This window comes from Parambassis ranga, chromosome 8, assembly GCF_900634625.1.
Source record: "Parambassis ranga chromosome 8, fParRan2.1, whole genome shotgun sequence".
NCBI lineage: Eukaryota > Metazoa > Chordata > Actinopteri > Ambassidae > Parambassis > Parambassis ranga.
This window is the reverse complement of record NC_041029.1, coordinates 11581566-11599355: the sequence shown is the minus strand read 5'-3', so window position 1 is coordinate 11599355 and position 17790 is coordinate 11581566. Positions and strand designations below refer to the sequence as shown.

The 17790-nt window shown below is 42.9% G+C and overlaps 1 protein-coding gene across 1 annotated transcript in view; it reads left to right on the top strand.

Moving 5' to 3' along the window:
• Positions 1 to 1879: 1879 nt before the first annotated feature.
• pde4a (phosphodiesterase 4A, cAMP-specific) overlaps positions 1880 to 17790 on the top strand; it is a 37019-nt gene continuing 21108 nt past the window's right edge. The window contains exon 1 of the mRNA XM_028411490.1: positions 1880 to 3091. Within this exon, the coding sequence (XP_028267291.1) occupies positions 2796 to 3091 (296 nt within the window). The 5' untranslated portion in view covers positions 1880 to 2795. The remainder of the gene's footprint in view (positions 3092 to 17790) is intronic.

Sequence of the window (17790 nt, the reverse complement as noted above, 5' to 3'; positions counted from 1 at the left end):
ACACCTTCCTGCTTTGGCATTTTTGTTGCATCCTGCGTCCTGTAATTGATTTTGAACATCTGCCGTCAGTACTAACACTAAAATCGCTCGAAGCGACTGCACTGGCAGGGAAAGAAGAGTAGAAGCAACACTCTGACGTTTACAGTACATCCAAACATCCGTCTGTCCATTTTTTTTAGCTTCTTATCTGTGTCAGGGTCACCAGAGGCAGCAAGCAGAACAGACCAGATGTCCTGTTTCCCAGCAGCTTTTCTTGGGGAATTCGAAGGCACCTCCAGGTCATCTGAGGCCTGCCTGCAGAAGAGAACTCCTCACTTCCTGCTTCCATGCTGCCTGCATCAACTGCATCATCGTCTTACCTGAACCTTTTCTAATTAGTTGCACAGAACAAAAGCTGAGTTTGTATTACTTTCATCTAAAAATGGGATTCAGGAAAAATGTGGGCACGCTCTAATTTAGCCTCAAAGCTGTCACTGCAGTGAGGACAAAAGGTTGACACATCTACAGATGCCAAAGATACACCTTTATGGCTGAACACCATGTACACATCATTAGTGCTCAATCTTTAATCAAGGACACGCTGTTATTGTGGCAAAGCTATTTCAATTCACAGCTAATATTAGTTAATTTAGTTAAAATAGACTTCATGTCAACAATTATTACCACTTTATCTAAAAGTTTGTACTCAGAATGACCTAAAAATAATAATTAGAAACTTTATATCGCCAATATATTGCTTTGGTAATTAGTACGCCGCACCAGAAGGGGGCAGTAATGGTTTTGATGATAGGTTATGTGACACAATCAATCATTAAGTGAGCACAGGTGTGTAACAACTTGTGTCTGGACTACAAGGTTTTAGTGTTTCTTGCTGCACTAGATATACTTTATAAATAATGTGGATCAATATAAGAAAAAAATTCTGCACCTCACGACTACAGCAAGGCAGAAGCATCAAAGAGCCCGTTTGTAAGATAGTTCAAAAAAACTGAAAGCACTCAAGAATGTACAAACACGATCCGCAGACTGTGGAGGAACAGAGTCAAAGGCTGCACAGAAGTTAGCTCTCTGTCGGCTGTGGATGCCGCTCCAAATTTTATAACACAGATGGGTTAATAAGTCAATGTGGCATCTAGCCTGCACCTAGTACCTACAACAACATATGAGTACTGGACCCACTAGTGGAGTGGTGGATCCACTCCATTTTCCAGGTTTCTGCTTTGTTTTCAGATTTAGGAAAATTGATATAAAAACAAAACAATTGTTGCTTCTTCTAGTCTGCGCCCCCTTCTGGAGAAACGTTTTTTACAAATGTCTCCTTTAATTTAATGACATTTTTATAGTGAAGAACATATTTTTTATTTCACATAAACAATAAACAACTGTCGCTTTCAAAACGATAAGATGGTTGGTAATGATTTAATTTGCATAAATTACATTAAAACTGTGTAATTCTTAGCATTTTATAGCCTTGGCATGTCAATGGGACAACTTTACAGCTACAAAATGATACACTGGCATTTTAGATGCAATGTTACAAGCTTCTTGTCCAGCTGGCTTAGTACCATTTAAACAATTTGTTGTTTTGTGTCAAGGAAAATACGCAGTGAACGCGCACGGGGATAAACATAATGGATGAGCGCATAAAAGGTCCAAATCCCTCCAGTGCTGACAAATCAGTGAGGAGAACACAACCAGCCATCCAGATAAACTGGACTTGCCGAGAGAGAGAGAGCGAGGGGAGAGAGAGAGGAGAGAGAGAGAGAGAGAGAGAGAGAGAGAGAGAGAGAGAGAGAGGGTTGTGGTGGAGCCAATGTTTGCCGTCGAACTCCAGCAAATATGAGGATGGGAAGATAATGGGCCACACTGAGCAGGATGACTGAATCTCCGCAACTATCATCTTTTTATGATGCATTCTGACTAAACAAAACCTGAAGCTGAGAGAGTGGACAGCAGAGACAAAGGATTGGATATGTTTTATTGTTTTGTTTTCTTTTTTCTTTTTTTCATCCAGCCAGTCTTCACACCATCCTGATTTACTGAAGATGGGTTTGTGACTCCAGTTTAACATCTTTATTAGAATGATTGGCTCATGCAGCTCCACGGAGGAATTGCTGGAGACTTGTGCGCCGTGTGCGTGCGCAGAGATGCCATATGGCTCCACATGAACCGTGACAGATTGAGTACTTTAATGGAAATTACTTGGAAATTTGAGCTCTGCTGAAAGACACAGGGACAGCAATAATAGCGCACACCACACACACACACACACAGAGTGAGAGACAGAGAAGAGAGAGGGAGAGAGAGAGAGAAGAGAGAGAGAGAGAGAGAGAGAGAGGGGAGCCAGCGCCGGCGAGCTGTGTGTCTCTGCAATAAGTGGCTGATAAAAAGCAATAAATTCTCTAAAATAAATACAGTCATCTGCTTGTGCGCCATGGGCGATGAGGCGTCAAACTTCAGGAGAAGCAGCAGGACCGGTGTCTCATCAACTAAACCCGGGACTGGTGGGGATCACGGCGCAACGGAGATTCTGGGATAAATTAAAACTGACCACCACCGAGAAGGATGAGATTAAATATTTTTGGATGACTTGTCAGGTTACCACTGTGACAGTTTTTGATGTTCTTCAGAAATTCAGATCTGGGCTGGACTTGGTTACTTTGATTTGTACGCTCAGAGATCAAGTGGAAGAGAGGGACATGAAACGTTTTGTTTTGTGCTTGAATTAAACAAAAACAGCCATACTGCTTAATCAATAAGTTAAAAAAGGGAGCTTTATTTTTATTTTTTGCACTATGATGGAACCACCACCATGTTCGAAGAAGAGCCTTTCGCTGTCGCTCCCGGTTCCCCGGGAAGGACAGGCGACTCTGAAGCCTCCGCAGCATCTTTGGAGACAACCCCGGACCCCGATCAAGATCAAACACCGGGGCTACTCCGACACCGACAGGCATCATCACCGGCACATGGAGCGCTCCGACGCCGTGGATACCAGCGACAGACCAGGACTGAAGAAGTCTCGAATGTCTTGGCCATCCTCCTTCCACGGGACCACAAACACATCCATCGGAAATTGTGTCGGGAATAAACGGTAGGCGAGAGAGAGAAGTGCATTCCAAACATCCCAATAATAGCCCATGACAGCCCACAAGGCATATGCGTAAACGGGGGAGGGGCGGGGGCATTTTAATGAGTGCGTAATAACGCAGTGTGCCTGAAGGGTTAACTGATATGAAGCGTTTTCTATCGGGAGGCGGGACGCGTGGGTTTTTGGTGCCGATGCGTTATGCGTCTTTGGATAGACTGTCAGATGGGTATGAAGTGCAAACCAGCCCGCCCACTCGAAAAGCAGCAGCAGCAGCAGCAGCAGCAGGAACCGCATCTGTAAACACCAGTAACATTTTTAAGAGGGTCCAACATGTTACATATGGTGGTTGATAAGTAACACGAGGCACCATAGGTGCTTTATAATGGCACCAAAGGTCAGGTGGGTGCGTTCGTGCGTGCAAGGCAGAGATATGGCCACAGTGCGCACTCCAGGCCTTTATCAGCTTGAGGCTCGGTTAGAGGAGGAGCACTCTTAGCATGACAGTTTCTTCACCTCGGGGTAGACAGCCTGACCTGTGACCCTCCCAAAAGGGATGGAAAAAAAAAACATGCTTGGTGACAAAGTTACTCAGCGTTACCTGGAAGTATGTCACAGTAACTGGCACACAGATGGTTTCAGACAGCACCTAATTGGCACACAGGGCTGCCCTCTGATCAGACATGACAGAAAAGAGAAGTCACTCCATTAGAGAGAGTACAGGGATCCTATGATACATAAACTCCACAAACTAACAGCTCTACCAGCACTTAAATCAAATTACACCATGCATGTTAATCAAGCAGATTAGATTAAAGGCATTTCATTAAGTGAGTCATGGAATGGAATATTGACATGATTGCTTTGTCCTTAGTTAACAATGGCTCGTATATCCTTCTAATGGGACTGAATGTTTGTGTCAGCTTCTTCTCCAACAGAAAATATTCAAGAATTTAAACAGCGTCATTCTGACTCATTTTTGTTGTTCTGTCAGAAAAGTCAAGGCTTTCTGCGGCTGCTCCCTCTGTCCTTTGTCTGAACTGAAATCTCATGTTCCTACTAGTGGAAGAGTTATGTTGGACTTATTCTCAATCCATTATTATTCCCTCATAACCCTCCCCTCTGAGACACTGGCTGGATGAAACACAAATGTGCATTAAACCACAAGAGCACCACATTAAGCAGGCTGATTGTCAGAGTAGTAACACATCCCCGGGAGTGTGGTGGGTCTTGATAGGACCGTAGGGGTCCATTTTCTTCTCCTTCTCCTGCTATTATTTGTTTTCTTTCTTACTATTTTTTTTTCTCGATGCCACAGACGGCCTTCTCTGCAGGCCCCTGGGAGAAGGGCCAACTCCAGCTGACTGGAGGAAAGGCTGATTTGTATTTTAGTCCCCAGGACACGCTCTGAGCCGGTCCAATCTTTAGTGCACTGGGACTGACTCTGCCTGGCCTTCTTCTCCTTCTGTAGGCAGCAAGCCATGAGAGGGCAGAGAGAGAGAGAGAGAGGAAGGGAGAGATAATTCGATTCCAACAAACTCAGTTCTGAGGGCACACGACTGTGTGTGTCTTAGCACAATCTGTGAGGTGATGTGTAGGATCTGTGGGTGTTTGTGCTACACACTGGTCAGGGCGGAATGGAGGCTGGTAGAGGAATGTGTGTGTGTAAAGGTATGTGTGCAGGTTAGCGTATGACCCGGAGCCCATATGGTTTTCAGCTGGGCTTTATTTATCTTTTCGAATCAACGGGAGGCTGGAGGCCGAATTTCCGTTATGTTGGTATTTTTATACTTTTCACATATTACAGTGACTGAATATTCTGCCTCTTTCTGGATAATGAATGCTTGGAGCCAATGCCTCATGTCTGCATTGTATTTATCAGCCTCCATGTTGTTCAAGCAGCTCTGTGTTTGTTAGCTCTTGTTCAGCCTTATTAACATGCACTCGGTGTCTGGAAATGTTCTTATATGTTTTTTACGAACAAGCACAAGATAGAATGCATTAGCTCAGGTACATGGAGTGACTCTATTGTTGGAGAGTGGAAAAATAATTGCTCTTTGATTGGTTGGGCACTGGTTGACCTCAGTGTCACGAGGAAGCAGACCATTCAATCCCAGAAGAGTCGGTCGAGACCTTATCTGGAGGTCCAAAAGATCAATCAGCCTGTCGGGTGCAGGGGAAAATTGTTTGGGACAAGGTTCAGAGGAGAGCAGATTGCTGCGCTCTGTAACGGATACCCTCACTATTGATGATGAAGCTCTCCCTGAATGTACAATAGTGATTCTGCTTTGCATAACAGTTTGAAGAGTCACTGTCTGCAGCTGTATTCTCTTGTCTATTTTGGTGTCTGTGTTGTATCCAACAACAAAATGGCAGTCTTAGTGGCAATCAGCTTCCTCCCCAAGAGTGCCAGTCTTCCTCCTCCTCTTCCTCCTCCTCCTCCTCCTCCTCCTCACATCCCCAGTGTCTTTTGTTCGACTGACTTGTCAGCCTTTTGTCAGAAGATGTAAATGTGAGTGTATCATTCATCAGGTCCCATGGCCAATACACTCTGGGAACTTCCAACACCAAACTGAATGACTGACACGAAAAGAGTACCCGCAATTCTGTTGCTATGGTTACATGTTTTGTGCATTTGAAGAAAGAAAAAAAAATCAAGATTTTTTTTTATATTTAACCAAAAAAGGCAAAGCCTACAGGCACTTGATTGGCTTGACTGTATAATGTGTCAGTATGTAGCAGATCCCACTGGATATGCATCATGACTTGTATGCTTATAAGGTGAAAAAGGGAATATTAATGCACCTCTGCCAGAGAACTGGAGTCTTCAGATAGTTTAATCACAGCGCAGATTCACTTTCCGCTTCAGTGCTCTGCTACAATTTCAAGCCAAATTCTTCCTTACTTCCTCACCTAGCACTTCATGCTTTCTTTACACCCTCTCCCCTCCTCCTCCTCCTCCTCCTCGAGACAAGGATCCAGGTCTATAAGCCTGGAGCTGTTCTTTTCTCTGCCTGACTGGCCGGGTGCCATAATAATTTAGTTCATAATGAGGTACAGCTCCAGTTAATTACCACAACAGCTGTATTTTGTTGTTGATCATACATTTACATTTCTAACACAACAAAAAGCATCGCGCAGAGTATTCAGGAATTTCCCCCAACAAATGTGTTTAAATAGCGTTAAGTAATAGACCTCTTATCTCATTTGTGTAGTGGAACCATCTGTTAATGCTACAGATTGCTCTCTTCTGTGAATACATCACGCATTCTCACTACTCGGCGCTAATTAGTATCTGGAGGCAGCTAATGCCCCGGTTTGGTTGCTCAGGTAAAAAAAAAAGAAAAAGAAAGAGAGAAATCCCTCTGGGATCTTTTATCAGTGACACCAAACAGGTTGTTCACCTCCATCCGAGGTCCATTACATGATCATCGTCTAAAGCCACTGGTAACCACATTTAGCAGACTCAGCTTGTCCTCCTTAAACCTTGGCATCATTGCATTTTAATTAATTTCACACTGAATCCTCTTAAAGTGATGACACACTAGTCATTTGTTTTGTTGTTGGGCAGAGATCCCAGCCAGAGAAAACAAAAAGTGTCCACCTGTTAGCTGCAGCTTTCATTTTATCCTTTGCATGCATCACATCCTTTGGGGAACTTTTTTCTCACAGTTTATCATGCAACACATTCCCTGTCCTCTTTCAAGATGTCCATTATGTTCGGGATAAGCCTCGTGCTGTCCGTTTTTATACTTCCTTATCTAATAATATTGTTTGAATCAGCCTATTGTCCATGAAAATGACAGTCCGTGATTGCCGCATTTCACTCTCGGTGCTTCATTTCACCTCGGTGTAAATGGGAAGTATTGATTTCATCTCTATTTCTGTGCTCTGCTTTGTCTTGCTATTGTGCGGCCCCGTCTCTCTGGTTCCCCCATAGCTGCTAAGATTTTCCACGATAGCCTTGTTCTTTGCTTACAGGGGCATTAAGCACACAATCACAAATCTATCATTACATCCCACTGTCCCCTCTTAAAGCCACATCTGGATCTTAAAACTATCACATCTAAGTAGTGAAATCAACTGCCTGCCACTGACGGTGTACATCTCCTCTGTTTTCCATTTTTTCTTGCTCCAGTTGTAAAAGACTTCAAGGGCACAGCAAACAACCTCATCTTATAGCTGCAAATCATCTGCCATTTAAAAAAAGGGGGACTTCAAACAGACCTGTGCATCAAAGAGAAAAGTCAATTTGAAGGAAAAACAGATGCACATATTCACACTTATCACATGTGGATTTATGTTCACCCTGTCCTCTTTTCCTAGTAGTTGTAATTTCTTCTTTAAACCCATAGGCAATAAGAGGAAAAACCTTTTTACTGTAATCAAGTCGCCCACTTCAGACTAAGAAATAAAAGGTCGTCATCGCTGAGAATTTAAATGTCACAACGAGCAGCTATTCAGTTTCAAAGTAGTGGTCGCTGCTCACCTCTTTGCTTGATGGGAACCCTCAGACTGTGTGCGTAAAGGTGTCGGGGGCTCAGTAGGTGAGACAGACCGGCGTCATTCAGAGAGAGCTGGCTTTGTCTCCCGCTGTGACTCCACACAAGGGGCGACCCCCACACCCCCCACCTCCACCTCCACCACCCCTCTTCCCTGAAATGCGCTTTAGGCTGTTATCTTAGCGCAGATCTCATCTGAATGACTGAGACTGACAGTCAGTCCGTCAGCGGCGTGTCAGTGCAGCACGCACACAGCGGAGCAGAAAGAACAAATAGCATACACCTGTCGAGCAGACCATAGTGTCAGACTAATGTGAGGTATGTCAGGAGAGAGAGAGAGAGGGGGAGAGAGAGAGGCACGCTCGGATCAGCAACTCACAACAAATCAGAGCTGAAAGGGATGAAGGAGCACACCTGGAGACCACACTTGGCACAGAGAGACTCACTTTCCTTGTTCAGCTGCCTGCTGATGCCAGCACCTCTTCTGAGGTATAACTTCCACACCTTTTGCCCCAGGATAGTGTTCTTGCCCAAAATTACTGGCAGTGTCTGCTGCTTCACTGGATGATTATGAAAGATTTTTCAGTCCTTGTTTAGAGTAAAGACACAGATGGCAATTAAAGTGGCTTTAAATGCTGTACCACATGGCCCAGCAAGCTTTGTTCAGACGGTCCTTTCCTTATTACTCAGTTTACAGCATAAATCATACTCGTATATGTGGCCCCCATGTATATTTCATCATTATTATTGACAGATTAGTGTTGATCAAACACGTGTGAAACAGAAATGGCTTGTTTTGCCCTCAGCTGTTATTGTGTGAGCTTGAAAAATGCTGAAAACAACTGCAAATTATATAAGGTTGAAAATAATAACAGCGTGAGAGGTTGCTAAATGTGCCACTAAATATTTCATACGGTGCTAAATTAGAAAGCAGAAAAAAAATTAATCAGCCAGTTATGCTCCTCGCCATATGGGCTGGTCCCTGTAAGCAGAGGTGGAGGAAGCAGAACAGGAAAGCTTCACTTTTATGGGATAAAACTTGTTTATCTTAAGACTGAGAAGCAGAATGTGAGCAACGAACATGCTAACCAGCTAGCCACACACTGTACCAATGTGTAATACTATTAGCCAATGTAGCAGGTGGTGGATTTATTGTACAGTTCCACCTTATATCATAGCATAAATATACACTGCTCTGCCTTTTACACTGATTTAAATACACAGTCAACACACACCCGTGTAATCATATCATATCAGCACATCATGAGAGCAACTATTTTCCAGAACGTCTACAGCAGGTGTCACGGTCCATGGTGTAGATATGAGATCTGTTTTATTTTGTACGTTGTAGTACCTTTTGTGTGACGGTGCCTGTATCTGAAATCACCCCTTACTATGTCGTCCACTATATATTATATAACTGGTGGACTAGTTGATTGATTCCACTGTGACATCACAGCACATCATAATGAAAGTAGCTTCTGTATCTTGTGTGTTTTTTTTAACTTACTCATTATAAACTGCTCCTTTAAAGCCTTCCAAAATGTGCAAAGAAGTGCAGTACTATAGTGTGGCACTGTCCATTAATATGTAACAACGACACACACACACAGTGTGCGAGGTTTGTGTATCCACGCTCCCTGTTATAGTACCGCCAGCTGGGGCTCGTGTTTAAGAACACACTGCATGCGTTGCTTCCTGTCGGTCAGGGCAAAACGATTTTTTATTGCCACTAAAAGCGAATGAACCCGTGAAAACAGAACAGATGCTGTATACGTTTTAATGTAATAAAAATAAGAGCTACCAATCTGTGCAGCTGCAACAAGGTTTGAGGGAACACTTGAGAACTTTACATAATGCATGAAGCAGCCTGTGATTTATAACTGGCTGAAGGTGTGGCGTGCTGACACACACACCTCTGTCTCCTCTGTCAGGGAAAAGAGCTGCCGCTCCAGCTTTCTGACCTCTGCTAGTTCAAGTGTGAGCGCAAACCTGTCTTGTCAGAGAATTTCTTGTAGGTCATGTTCATGTTCACACATTAAAAGAAGCAACATTCAGCCTGTACCAGGGCAGACTGAAAAAACATAGCTTAAGGGGCTCGGGGTGGTATTTTCATTTGATGCTGCATTTCTAGTTCTAGACATTTTGAAGATTGTATGTTTTTATTTATTTATTTACTTATTTATTTTAACAAGGTCACAGCAGATTTTTTTTTGTAACAGCTTCCATTTTTCTAATGATGCTGACGCAGAGGTGTATTTTACCCCCAACAAAGCCAAAGTAATTAACACCAGTGAGACTTCATTCTGTGCTCTCATTCCCATTTTTTTGTTGTTGTGTGTATCAGGGGCTTATTGTTTGATTACCTTTGTGGATTGGGGGTTTTGTTGTGGGATGTTTCCTTAAAGAAGATCAGAATTGAGTCCATTCAGCTTTTTCCCCCGAGCTTCCCTTTTTTTGTTGTTTGCCGATGAAGATGAACTTGAAAGTTTTTTGATGTGATTCCACAGACAGTAAATAAGGATGGATCATCTATGGTCTATGGTTTCCTCTCTTATTTTGAATTGGGATTATCTCTATGTTTTATGGCTCTTAGTTGTATTTCCTGTTTTATTTTTGTTGTTGTGAGAATCATAGTGGGATCAGTGCAACTCACAATGCATCAAAGTGTTGTATAACTAATGGTCACTACCTTAGCATTATGCACTGTGTCATACATTGTGCTCGTTGTTTATTTAGCTGGTGGCGATGCAGTACATTTTAATTGTGTGTCAGCAATGACTCAGTAAATGGTGTTTTTGTGATTTTGCCAAAAAAGCTCACCAAAAACATCTCTCCTACAACACAGTCTCATCCCTCTTATTGTTTCGTGCACACGAACATGACTCATCCACTTATTTCGTGAAACTGTAACATCTTTTCATGCACATATACACAATTTCATGGTGTACAGTTGGAAAAGTACGCGTTAAGAGATGGGCGGCTCTTAACTCACAACCCCCTTCACCCAGGAGTTGACCCTATGCCCCTGTTGTTGTTGTTATTGCCATTTTAAATACTTCATGACTGTCACTTCCATCTTGTTTTTCATACGTCTTTGAGGGAAAACAAGATTGAAGGTCATGGTGGTATGGTTTTAATGGAAATGTTTGTGTCAGTCTACATGAAACATTACATTAAAGTCAATGTTTCACTGGGTAAATAAAACATGCTGTAGATTAAAATACAATTTCAGCTGAAATACATCAGCTTAAAATGAATGCTTGTTACAAAAAGTAACAATTTGTGCACAAAACAATTGGTTCAAAATTATGTGAAATTATTTCACATTATGGGATGAGATTGAATGAGTTTTTTGGAGGTTGTTCTTCTTTGTGTGTGTCACTGGATGTTCTTACTTCCTGTCTTTTTTGATCGGCTACCCTCACCGTCATTAGCTTCACCTGTACCTTGTTTCCTGATTAGTTCTTCTCTATGTATGTACAGTTTTGTGTATCCCATTGTCAGTTTGTCTCCTTATGTCTTTTTAGTTAGTTATATGTTTTTATGTTAGATTTAGCTCATCTACCTCTAGTCCACCTAGAGGATGTTTTGGAAGCTCCAACCTCTGCCATCTTTATAGCTCCTGAGTGTACCCAAATCTGAAGCGGGACATTTTAATACAATTTTTTTGGGGTCGCCTTCAAGTGGCCGTTTGAAGAACTGCAATTTTATTGCGTTTTCGCAGTTCACAGCTCTGACAATTCCTTGCATAACTTCCCCACCAGTGTTTTCTTCAACATGGTGGCTGTGCCTCATACGAATACTTCTATTACAGCACACTTGCGTGGTGTGTGAATTTTCGCAGTGCTGCTCTGTTTCAAATCAGCTGAAATCACCTCTACTGTACCTAGGCGAGGGAGCCCCCGTGTCTGCTTTGACAGACAACCAGTGAGCCTCCGTCAAACAGGTGGGACGAGAGAAGCCGACACCAGAGAGGAGGTGTGAAGATAAGGAGGAACAGAAGGTAAATGTGGCAAATGCGGAAGCGCTGATGTGTCTGGAGAATAGAGAATGAGGGCGGCTGTCTTCACACATCACTGGCAATTGTGGATTTTGTCACATCAAATTTGATGCAAGACCTATCTGTGATTGGTCGTGTCCCTTGCCACTCATGGCTGTGGTTGCACAAGCCAGTGATGTTGTGTACATGGCCTTCTTCTCTTTCAGGGTGCTATAAATAGTGGGAGAGAAGCCTCAGGCTCTGAGTGTAATGAGATTAAACCAAACCAGCCTCAGCTCCTAGTGTTTTATTGAGCTTTATTTCAGTTTCCATTCTGTTTTTCAATATGTATAAGGAAGATATTGAGTGTGGCTGCTTCTGCGTGCTAGACCATGGTTGTGCATCAGTCTGTAGTGTGTTTAGTGTATGTGTGTGTGTGTGTGTGGGAAGGCAGAAACAGCAAGAGTGAGAGATAATGTGAAAGACTTGTGTGAGTATGTGTGTAATGTCCTCATTTTGCACCCTCCGGGGCATGGCGCATCTCCTAAGGATGTGTTCTTGATGGTGAAGGCTTTCTCACCACACCGCTTCCATCTTTATGAAGCCTCACTTGCTTGAAATTATTACGAACTTCCCACTTTGCTTCCTGACTTTTCCAGCTGTGACGCCTGCTGCCAGTGGAAGAGTGATAGTGAACCGCAGTGCTGCACAAGGCTTGTGCTTGGCTTTTATTAATTCCTGATTTGTGAAAGCCAGACAGAAAAGCCACACTGGCGCAAGCTATTGTGGCTGAAAAGTCTGTGTGTGTGTATCTGCATGAGCAGCGTCTGGGGACATGCAGAGTGGGAGACATGGATTCTGTTTGGACATACTGCACATTCTCACAGCCCATATTCCCCAACCCTGACGTTTTGGAGCCGTCTGCTATAGACTCAGACTGCTATTTCTACCACAACGCTCAGGCCTCATTACCCAATCACAGCTTCTTCCTCCATCATTTTGCCATCAGTTAGGGAGCACTTGGCTTCCCAAGTTCACTCCATTCCCCGCTGATGATTACGTGTTACTGGTGTCTTGATTCTGTTCCTATTAACAAGGAATGTAAACATCATCTGCACCTATAACAGATTTTTTTTGTGTGTCGACACAATGACCTTTGTGACCAGATGTAAAAAAACAGGACAGACAGGTGAACAGACAAAGACATCCAGTCAGGCTTTGCTGTTCCAGTGTGACAGAACAAAGGCCGACAGATGCTGAAAAGTTCAAGCTGCTGGCATGACATGATGTGTGGAAGCAGAAAGGGTGCATTTGAATTGACTAAAATTATAGTGCTTATGCTTAAAAAAGGAGCATATGAGGGACAAGAGGGCAGAGAATGAGAGGCAGATTGACTCATCAGACGAGCATGTTGCACTCACTGCCCTGCTGCAAGGCAATGGTTCTTGCACAGATGAATAAGACTGCATTTGCCTCACTAATGATATCTAACTGCTATCTAGGATAATCACATTGATTTCCTTATTGTTCTCCAACATGGTTCTTCAAGTTACGCTCATTATGATTGTAATTGGGGGTGCACTTTTCCTAATTATCCTCATTACATGTATGGTATAGTTTATCTCCAGGGATGCAATTTACCACAATGTAAAAAAACCCACCTTTACAGATAAGATATTATTCATATTCCACAGAATAATCCAAAGAAATGTATACACAGAGGCTTTCTGTCAGCAATACAGTTGGGAAAATAGTTTTAAACCCTCTCAGCATGAGTTGATTAAAAGGATGAATAGGGCTGGGAAGCAAAAAGTGCTGGTTTTCCAGACAAAAGTGCACTATAAAGCTCCATTATTAAGTAGAAAAAAAATACTAAAATAAATATGAGACATGTTTATTGAATGCTGTCTGCTTGGGTGTTCATCATTTAATTATTTGATTCAAGTTGGTTGAGTGGCGTTTAGAAATGAAACCCATCTTTAAAAATTGTAGTTTCTGGCCTCTAGGGGCTCCGACTTGAAGCCCATGCAGAAGTGTCAAAACTTGTAGTTTACACCACAACCACTGGGGTGCTGATTACAGAAGCGAGTCATTTCCCATAGACTCCCATGTTAAAATGGACGACTTCACCGCAGAAACAAACATATTTACAGCCTGGTACAAAAAAAACACTCTGGTCTCAAATGATAAGTTCTCTTGTATCAATAAGTATTATTAAGTAGAATTATGCATTCATTATTATTCTATTTGTTGCTAAATGTTGTAATCCAAATATGAAACTCTAAATATACCACTACCAATTGCTATGTTTAGTTCAAAGCTGTGCTGCAGCAGTCCTAAAACTGAATCAAATGACTATGAAAATGATCACCTTACACTCCTCAGACCACACTGTCAAGCTCATGGCTTTGCCACTCTAAAAAGCTCTGAGCCTGTACAAAGCCTTTCAAGAGTTAGAACTGTGTGAACATGCTAAAGCATTTAGAAGCTCCCATTCTCTCAGGGATTAGCGCGGAGCACAAATATTAGAGATGCTAACAGACAGTTGCATGTCAACATTAAAAGTGTAAGCATGTCAGTGTTCACAGCTTGTTGTAACTCACCAGACTTAGGTGTGATGTGTTTTGGCTGCATTTTTCTAAATCAGCTGCTTATAGCAGTGCCGCGGGCTTGAATGCGAAGGACAATGCAGTGAAACGAAGCGGCGGGAAGCAATTCATCGGCGCACTCACTTTTTGTTTAGCCACGCCACAAGTGCATTAAAGGACAATTCAAATCACCAAGCTAAATGGACCATCTCATTGTGTGCTCAAAACAACCTTGTACCCTTCCTCGCTCAGCCGCAGCCTTCCCCGCATTTTGTTTTTCGCAGCACATTATATCAGTAATTATCTATCATTCCAGGGTAAAACGCAGCCAGCCGCCTTTGTGATGGGAATATGTTTGACGAATTGCATGCCAAGACTGCTTATTAGGTTGCAGTTCTTTAATAGATTGGATTGGATGTGACAGAAGATGGATTTACACAAATGATATGGAGATTTTTAGATAGATGATAGATGGATAGACTCCTACATCAGCCAAGAGTGGCAGACTGAGTGAAAAGACAGATGGAGGAAAAGATGGAGGAATAGATAGTGAGATGGTGAGGAGAAACAGAGCCACAGTGACACAAAGGTAGCTCTGGATGACTCACGCTCTTCTCTCTCTCTCTCTCTCTCTCTCTCTCTCTCTCTCTCTTTTTCTCCAGTCTGGATTAAAATAAAAGAGGCCCAGCAGCCCCAGCCTGCAGAGAGGGAGTTACTCGCTCCATCTCAGAGATAGGGTGATGTGCTAAAAATACCACTCCTTGTGTGGGCTTGTTGGGGAGGGAGGGATGGGGGGGCAACAGCATGGGGAGGGAGGTTTATGGATTTGGTAGTACAGATGCCAGTGCTATCAGTACTTTACCACAGTCCAGCTCCATTACATTTCCAGATTCTCTGGGTATTTCTGTGCTGCACAATGTGCTCTAATTGGGTTTTCTAAGAGCGCTCTTCCACTTTCTAGGAACGCTGGTCAGTGCAATTAAAATTAGGTTCAGTGTGCCAAATTCACAGATACGAGATACACTGTGTTTTCATTCTGTTGACCCTCATTCCTTCTTTCCATCCCTTCCCTACCACCCCCCCCCCACTCACGTCCCCTCTCTAAGAAACTCCATTAAAGATTAAGATCAAATCAATATCATTCTGTTGCTTTCTCTGCTGCAGACTAGTTACTCCTCCTGTCAAAGAGTCTGTCTCTCGGCTCCTAATTCATCTGGATGTTGAGTAGCAGGAAACTAAACAGAACACCAATTGAACACGTCCCTCCATCTGTCGTCTCTCCGGATGGCTCTCCATGTCAGCTGATCCATCTGTTTAGCCCAGGCTTCCACAACAGCAGAGAGGAGGAGAAATACAGGTGCTCTCTGAGTGGAACAATACTTAATAAATAAACCTCTCCAGCGTTTCCCCTCCCAGAACATGGCTTATGAAATGGGTCACAATTCTTAAACACGTACCTTTCACACACATTTGCCTCCAGGATTGCAAAGGGCTGGATTTACATATAAAAAGGGAGGGATCTCTGTGTAGCAAGAGGGATGAAGAGTAAGAAGAGGTGGGCAGAATCAGAAGGAAAAAAGGCTTCAGCTGGTGCTGGGTGTATAAAACTCATATGTAATTATTCATTTTGCATGCATGCAGCCAGAGTGAGAAGGAGAATACGAAAGACACTGATAGAAGAGGGACTAAATGAAACACACCAAAAATTCTGTTAAGCTATGACAACCTTGTTGCTCCCAGTTTCTACTATATGCAGCAGACAACAACAAAGTACACAGAGAAAGTGTGCAGGAGAGTGTCTTCCCTTTCATTTTACCATTGACTGAGATTTTTATATCCATTTTTGTCAAATAATGTTGACTGGCCGAGTCACTCATCTGACCTCAGTCCAACTGGGCATGTGTTCCACTTCCTCAAGACAGACTGAAGGCAAAAAAGGCCAGAAAACAAACAAGAAGCAGACATGGCAACAGCACATGGCTGGCTCAGCAAGATTTACAGCCAAATATTAAATATGATGACTAGCTGTTGTTCTATGCCATGAATTTGGGAATTATTTATAATAAAAATGTGGTAGTTTTCTGTTTTTAAGACTTAACTGACAGAATAAAATCCTTAAATCCTTAAACAAGATTCTGCAATCTTCAGTGCATTCTGGAAGCCATAAATGTCTCACATATGACCAGCAGTCACATGACAAAAGTATTTAGCTGATCTGCATGATTTACATATCTATAGCATGTGGCGGTCTTATTTTATCAGTGGCACAATACTGCTGTAGATACTACATTTTTAAGAAATTAATAATAAAGGAATCTTTTTTGGTTTAGGATTCATATCTATTGCACAAAAACATTAGAGTTCCCTCTACTTCTAGCCATGAGTGTACTGTTCCCATAGAGCTGTTTGACTTCATATTGCAGTGAAAAATGAGCATACAGTGACTAAAAATATGACAGGAGTGAAAAAAGGCCCACAGACTGCTGGGCATTCAAAGGGTTACTGCTGAGGCAGAATTCAATTGTTTCTAATCAAATTCAATGTCCACAATGAGCAGAGAACCAGCACCAAAAAACATACTGTTTGTCTTGATATTTCCTGACAACACTGTATTGTTGTATTTACAATTGAATCCACATCAGTTGTGTGTTGTGCAGTGAGCCATGTCACCAAATTGCAGCTCAACAGTGCTGAGGATTGTGTAGGATTGTGTGAAGCGGGCTGCGGCGAAATGAGTCGGCCCACCTGAGGAGAGACTCCTGTGAGTTTTTTGGGGCTTCACAGATCCAGTGATGCAAAGTGACGGACGCCTCTGGTGGGTTTCCAAGAAAACAGCATGCAGAAGCAGCAGAGCTTGAATTCCTCAGTTGAAAGAATACCCTGTGCTAAGAGCTCTCAGTGTACATCACTGAATCCTGCTGGAATTTATTTTGTACAGTGCATTAATAGATTAAGAGGGCTTGCTGTGGTGCTCCTTTCACAATGTAGAGGGCCTGTTGCTGTGTGGAATAAAGGCTGATTATCCTGTCTAGTGTAGCCCATAAAATAAATCCCCTTCCTGTGGCATTTGCCAGGTGTGTGATTGTGGCCAATCCCTCTGGGTTCTTCCTGAAAGGCATGTGTTTTGTGCAGTCAGAGGCTGTGGCTGGCTCTGTGTTTGGCCCGGTCCCGGAGCTGGGTCAGTGATCCTGCGGGCAGGATAATCTGCTGTAATCTCCGGCTCTGTGATCTGACCACTGCACAGCGGAGAGCCGGACGGGTGGGAGAGGATCGGAATGGAGTGGACAGCTGGGGGGTAGACAAGGGAGGGGGCTGGCAGACGGAGTAGGTCTACTGTACTGTAAAAAATATGAATTCATTTATACAATTATCAGGTTATTGTTTTACTTTAGTCAGATTCACTACCCAGGTTCTTCTGTGATTGTACACTGTGCATGGTAAAGACCACAGCCATGTTCAGTCCAGAAACATGGACCCCTCTTATAAAGCGAGTGTGGGGGCAGGGCCTGATGTGGATTTGAATTTTCATCGGGGTTAACATTGTTTTCATGTTATCTGCGAAAATATCTGTGACTCATCTTAGACGCATGCATGAAAGGACTCATAACCAGCCTCTGTAATGCAGCTGCTTTC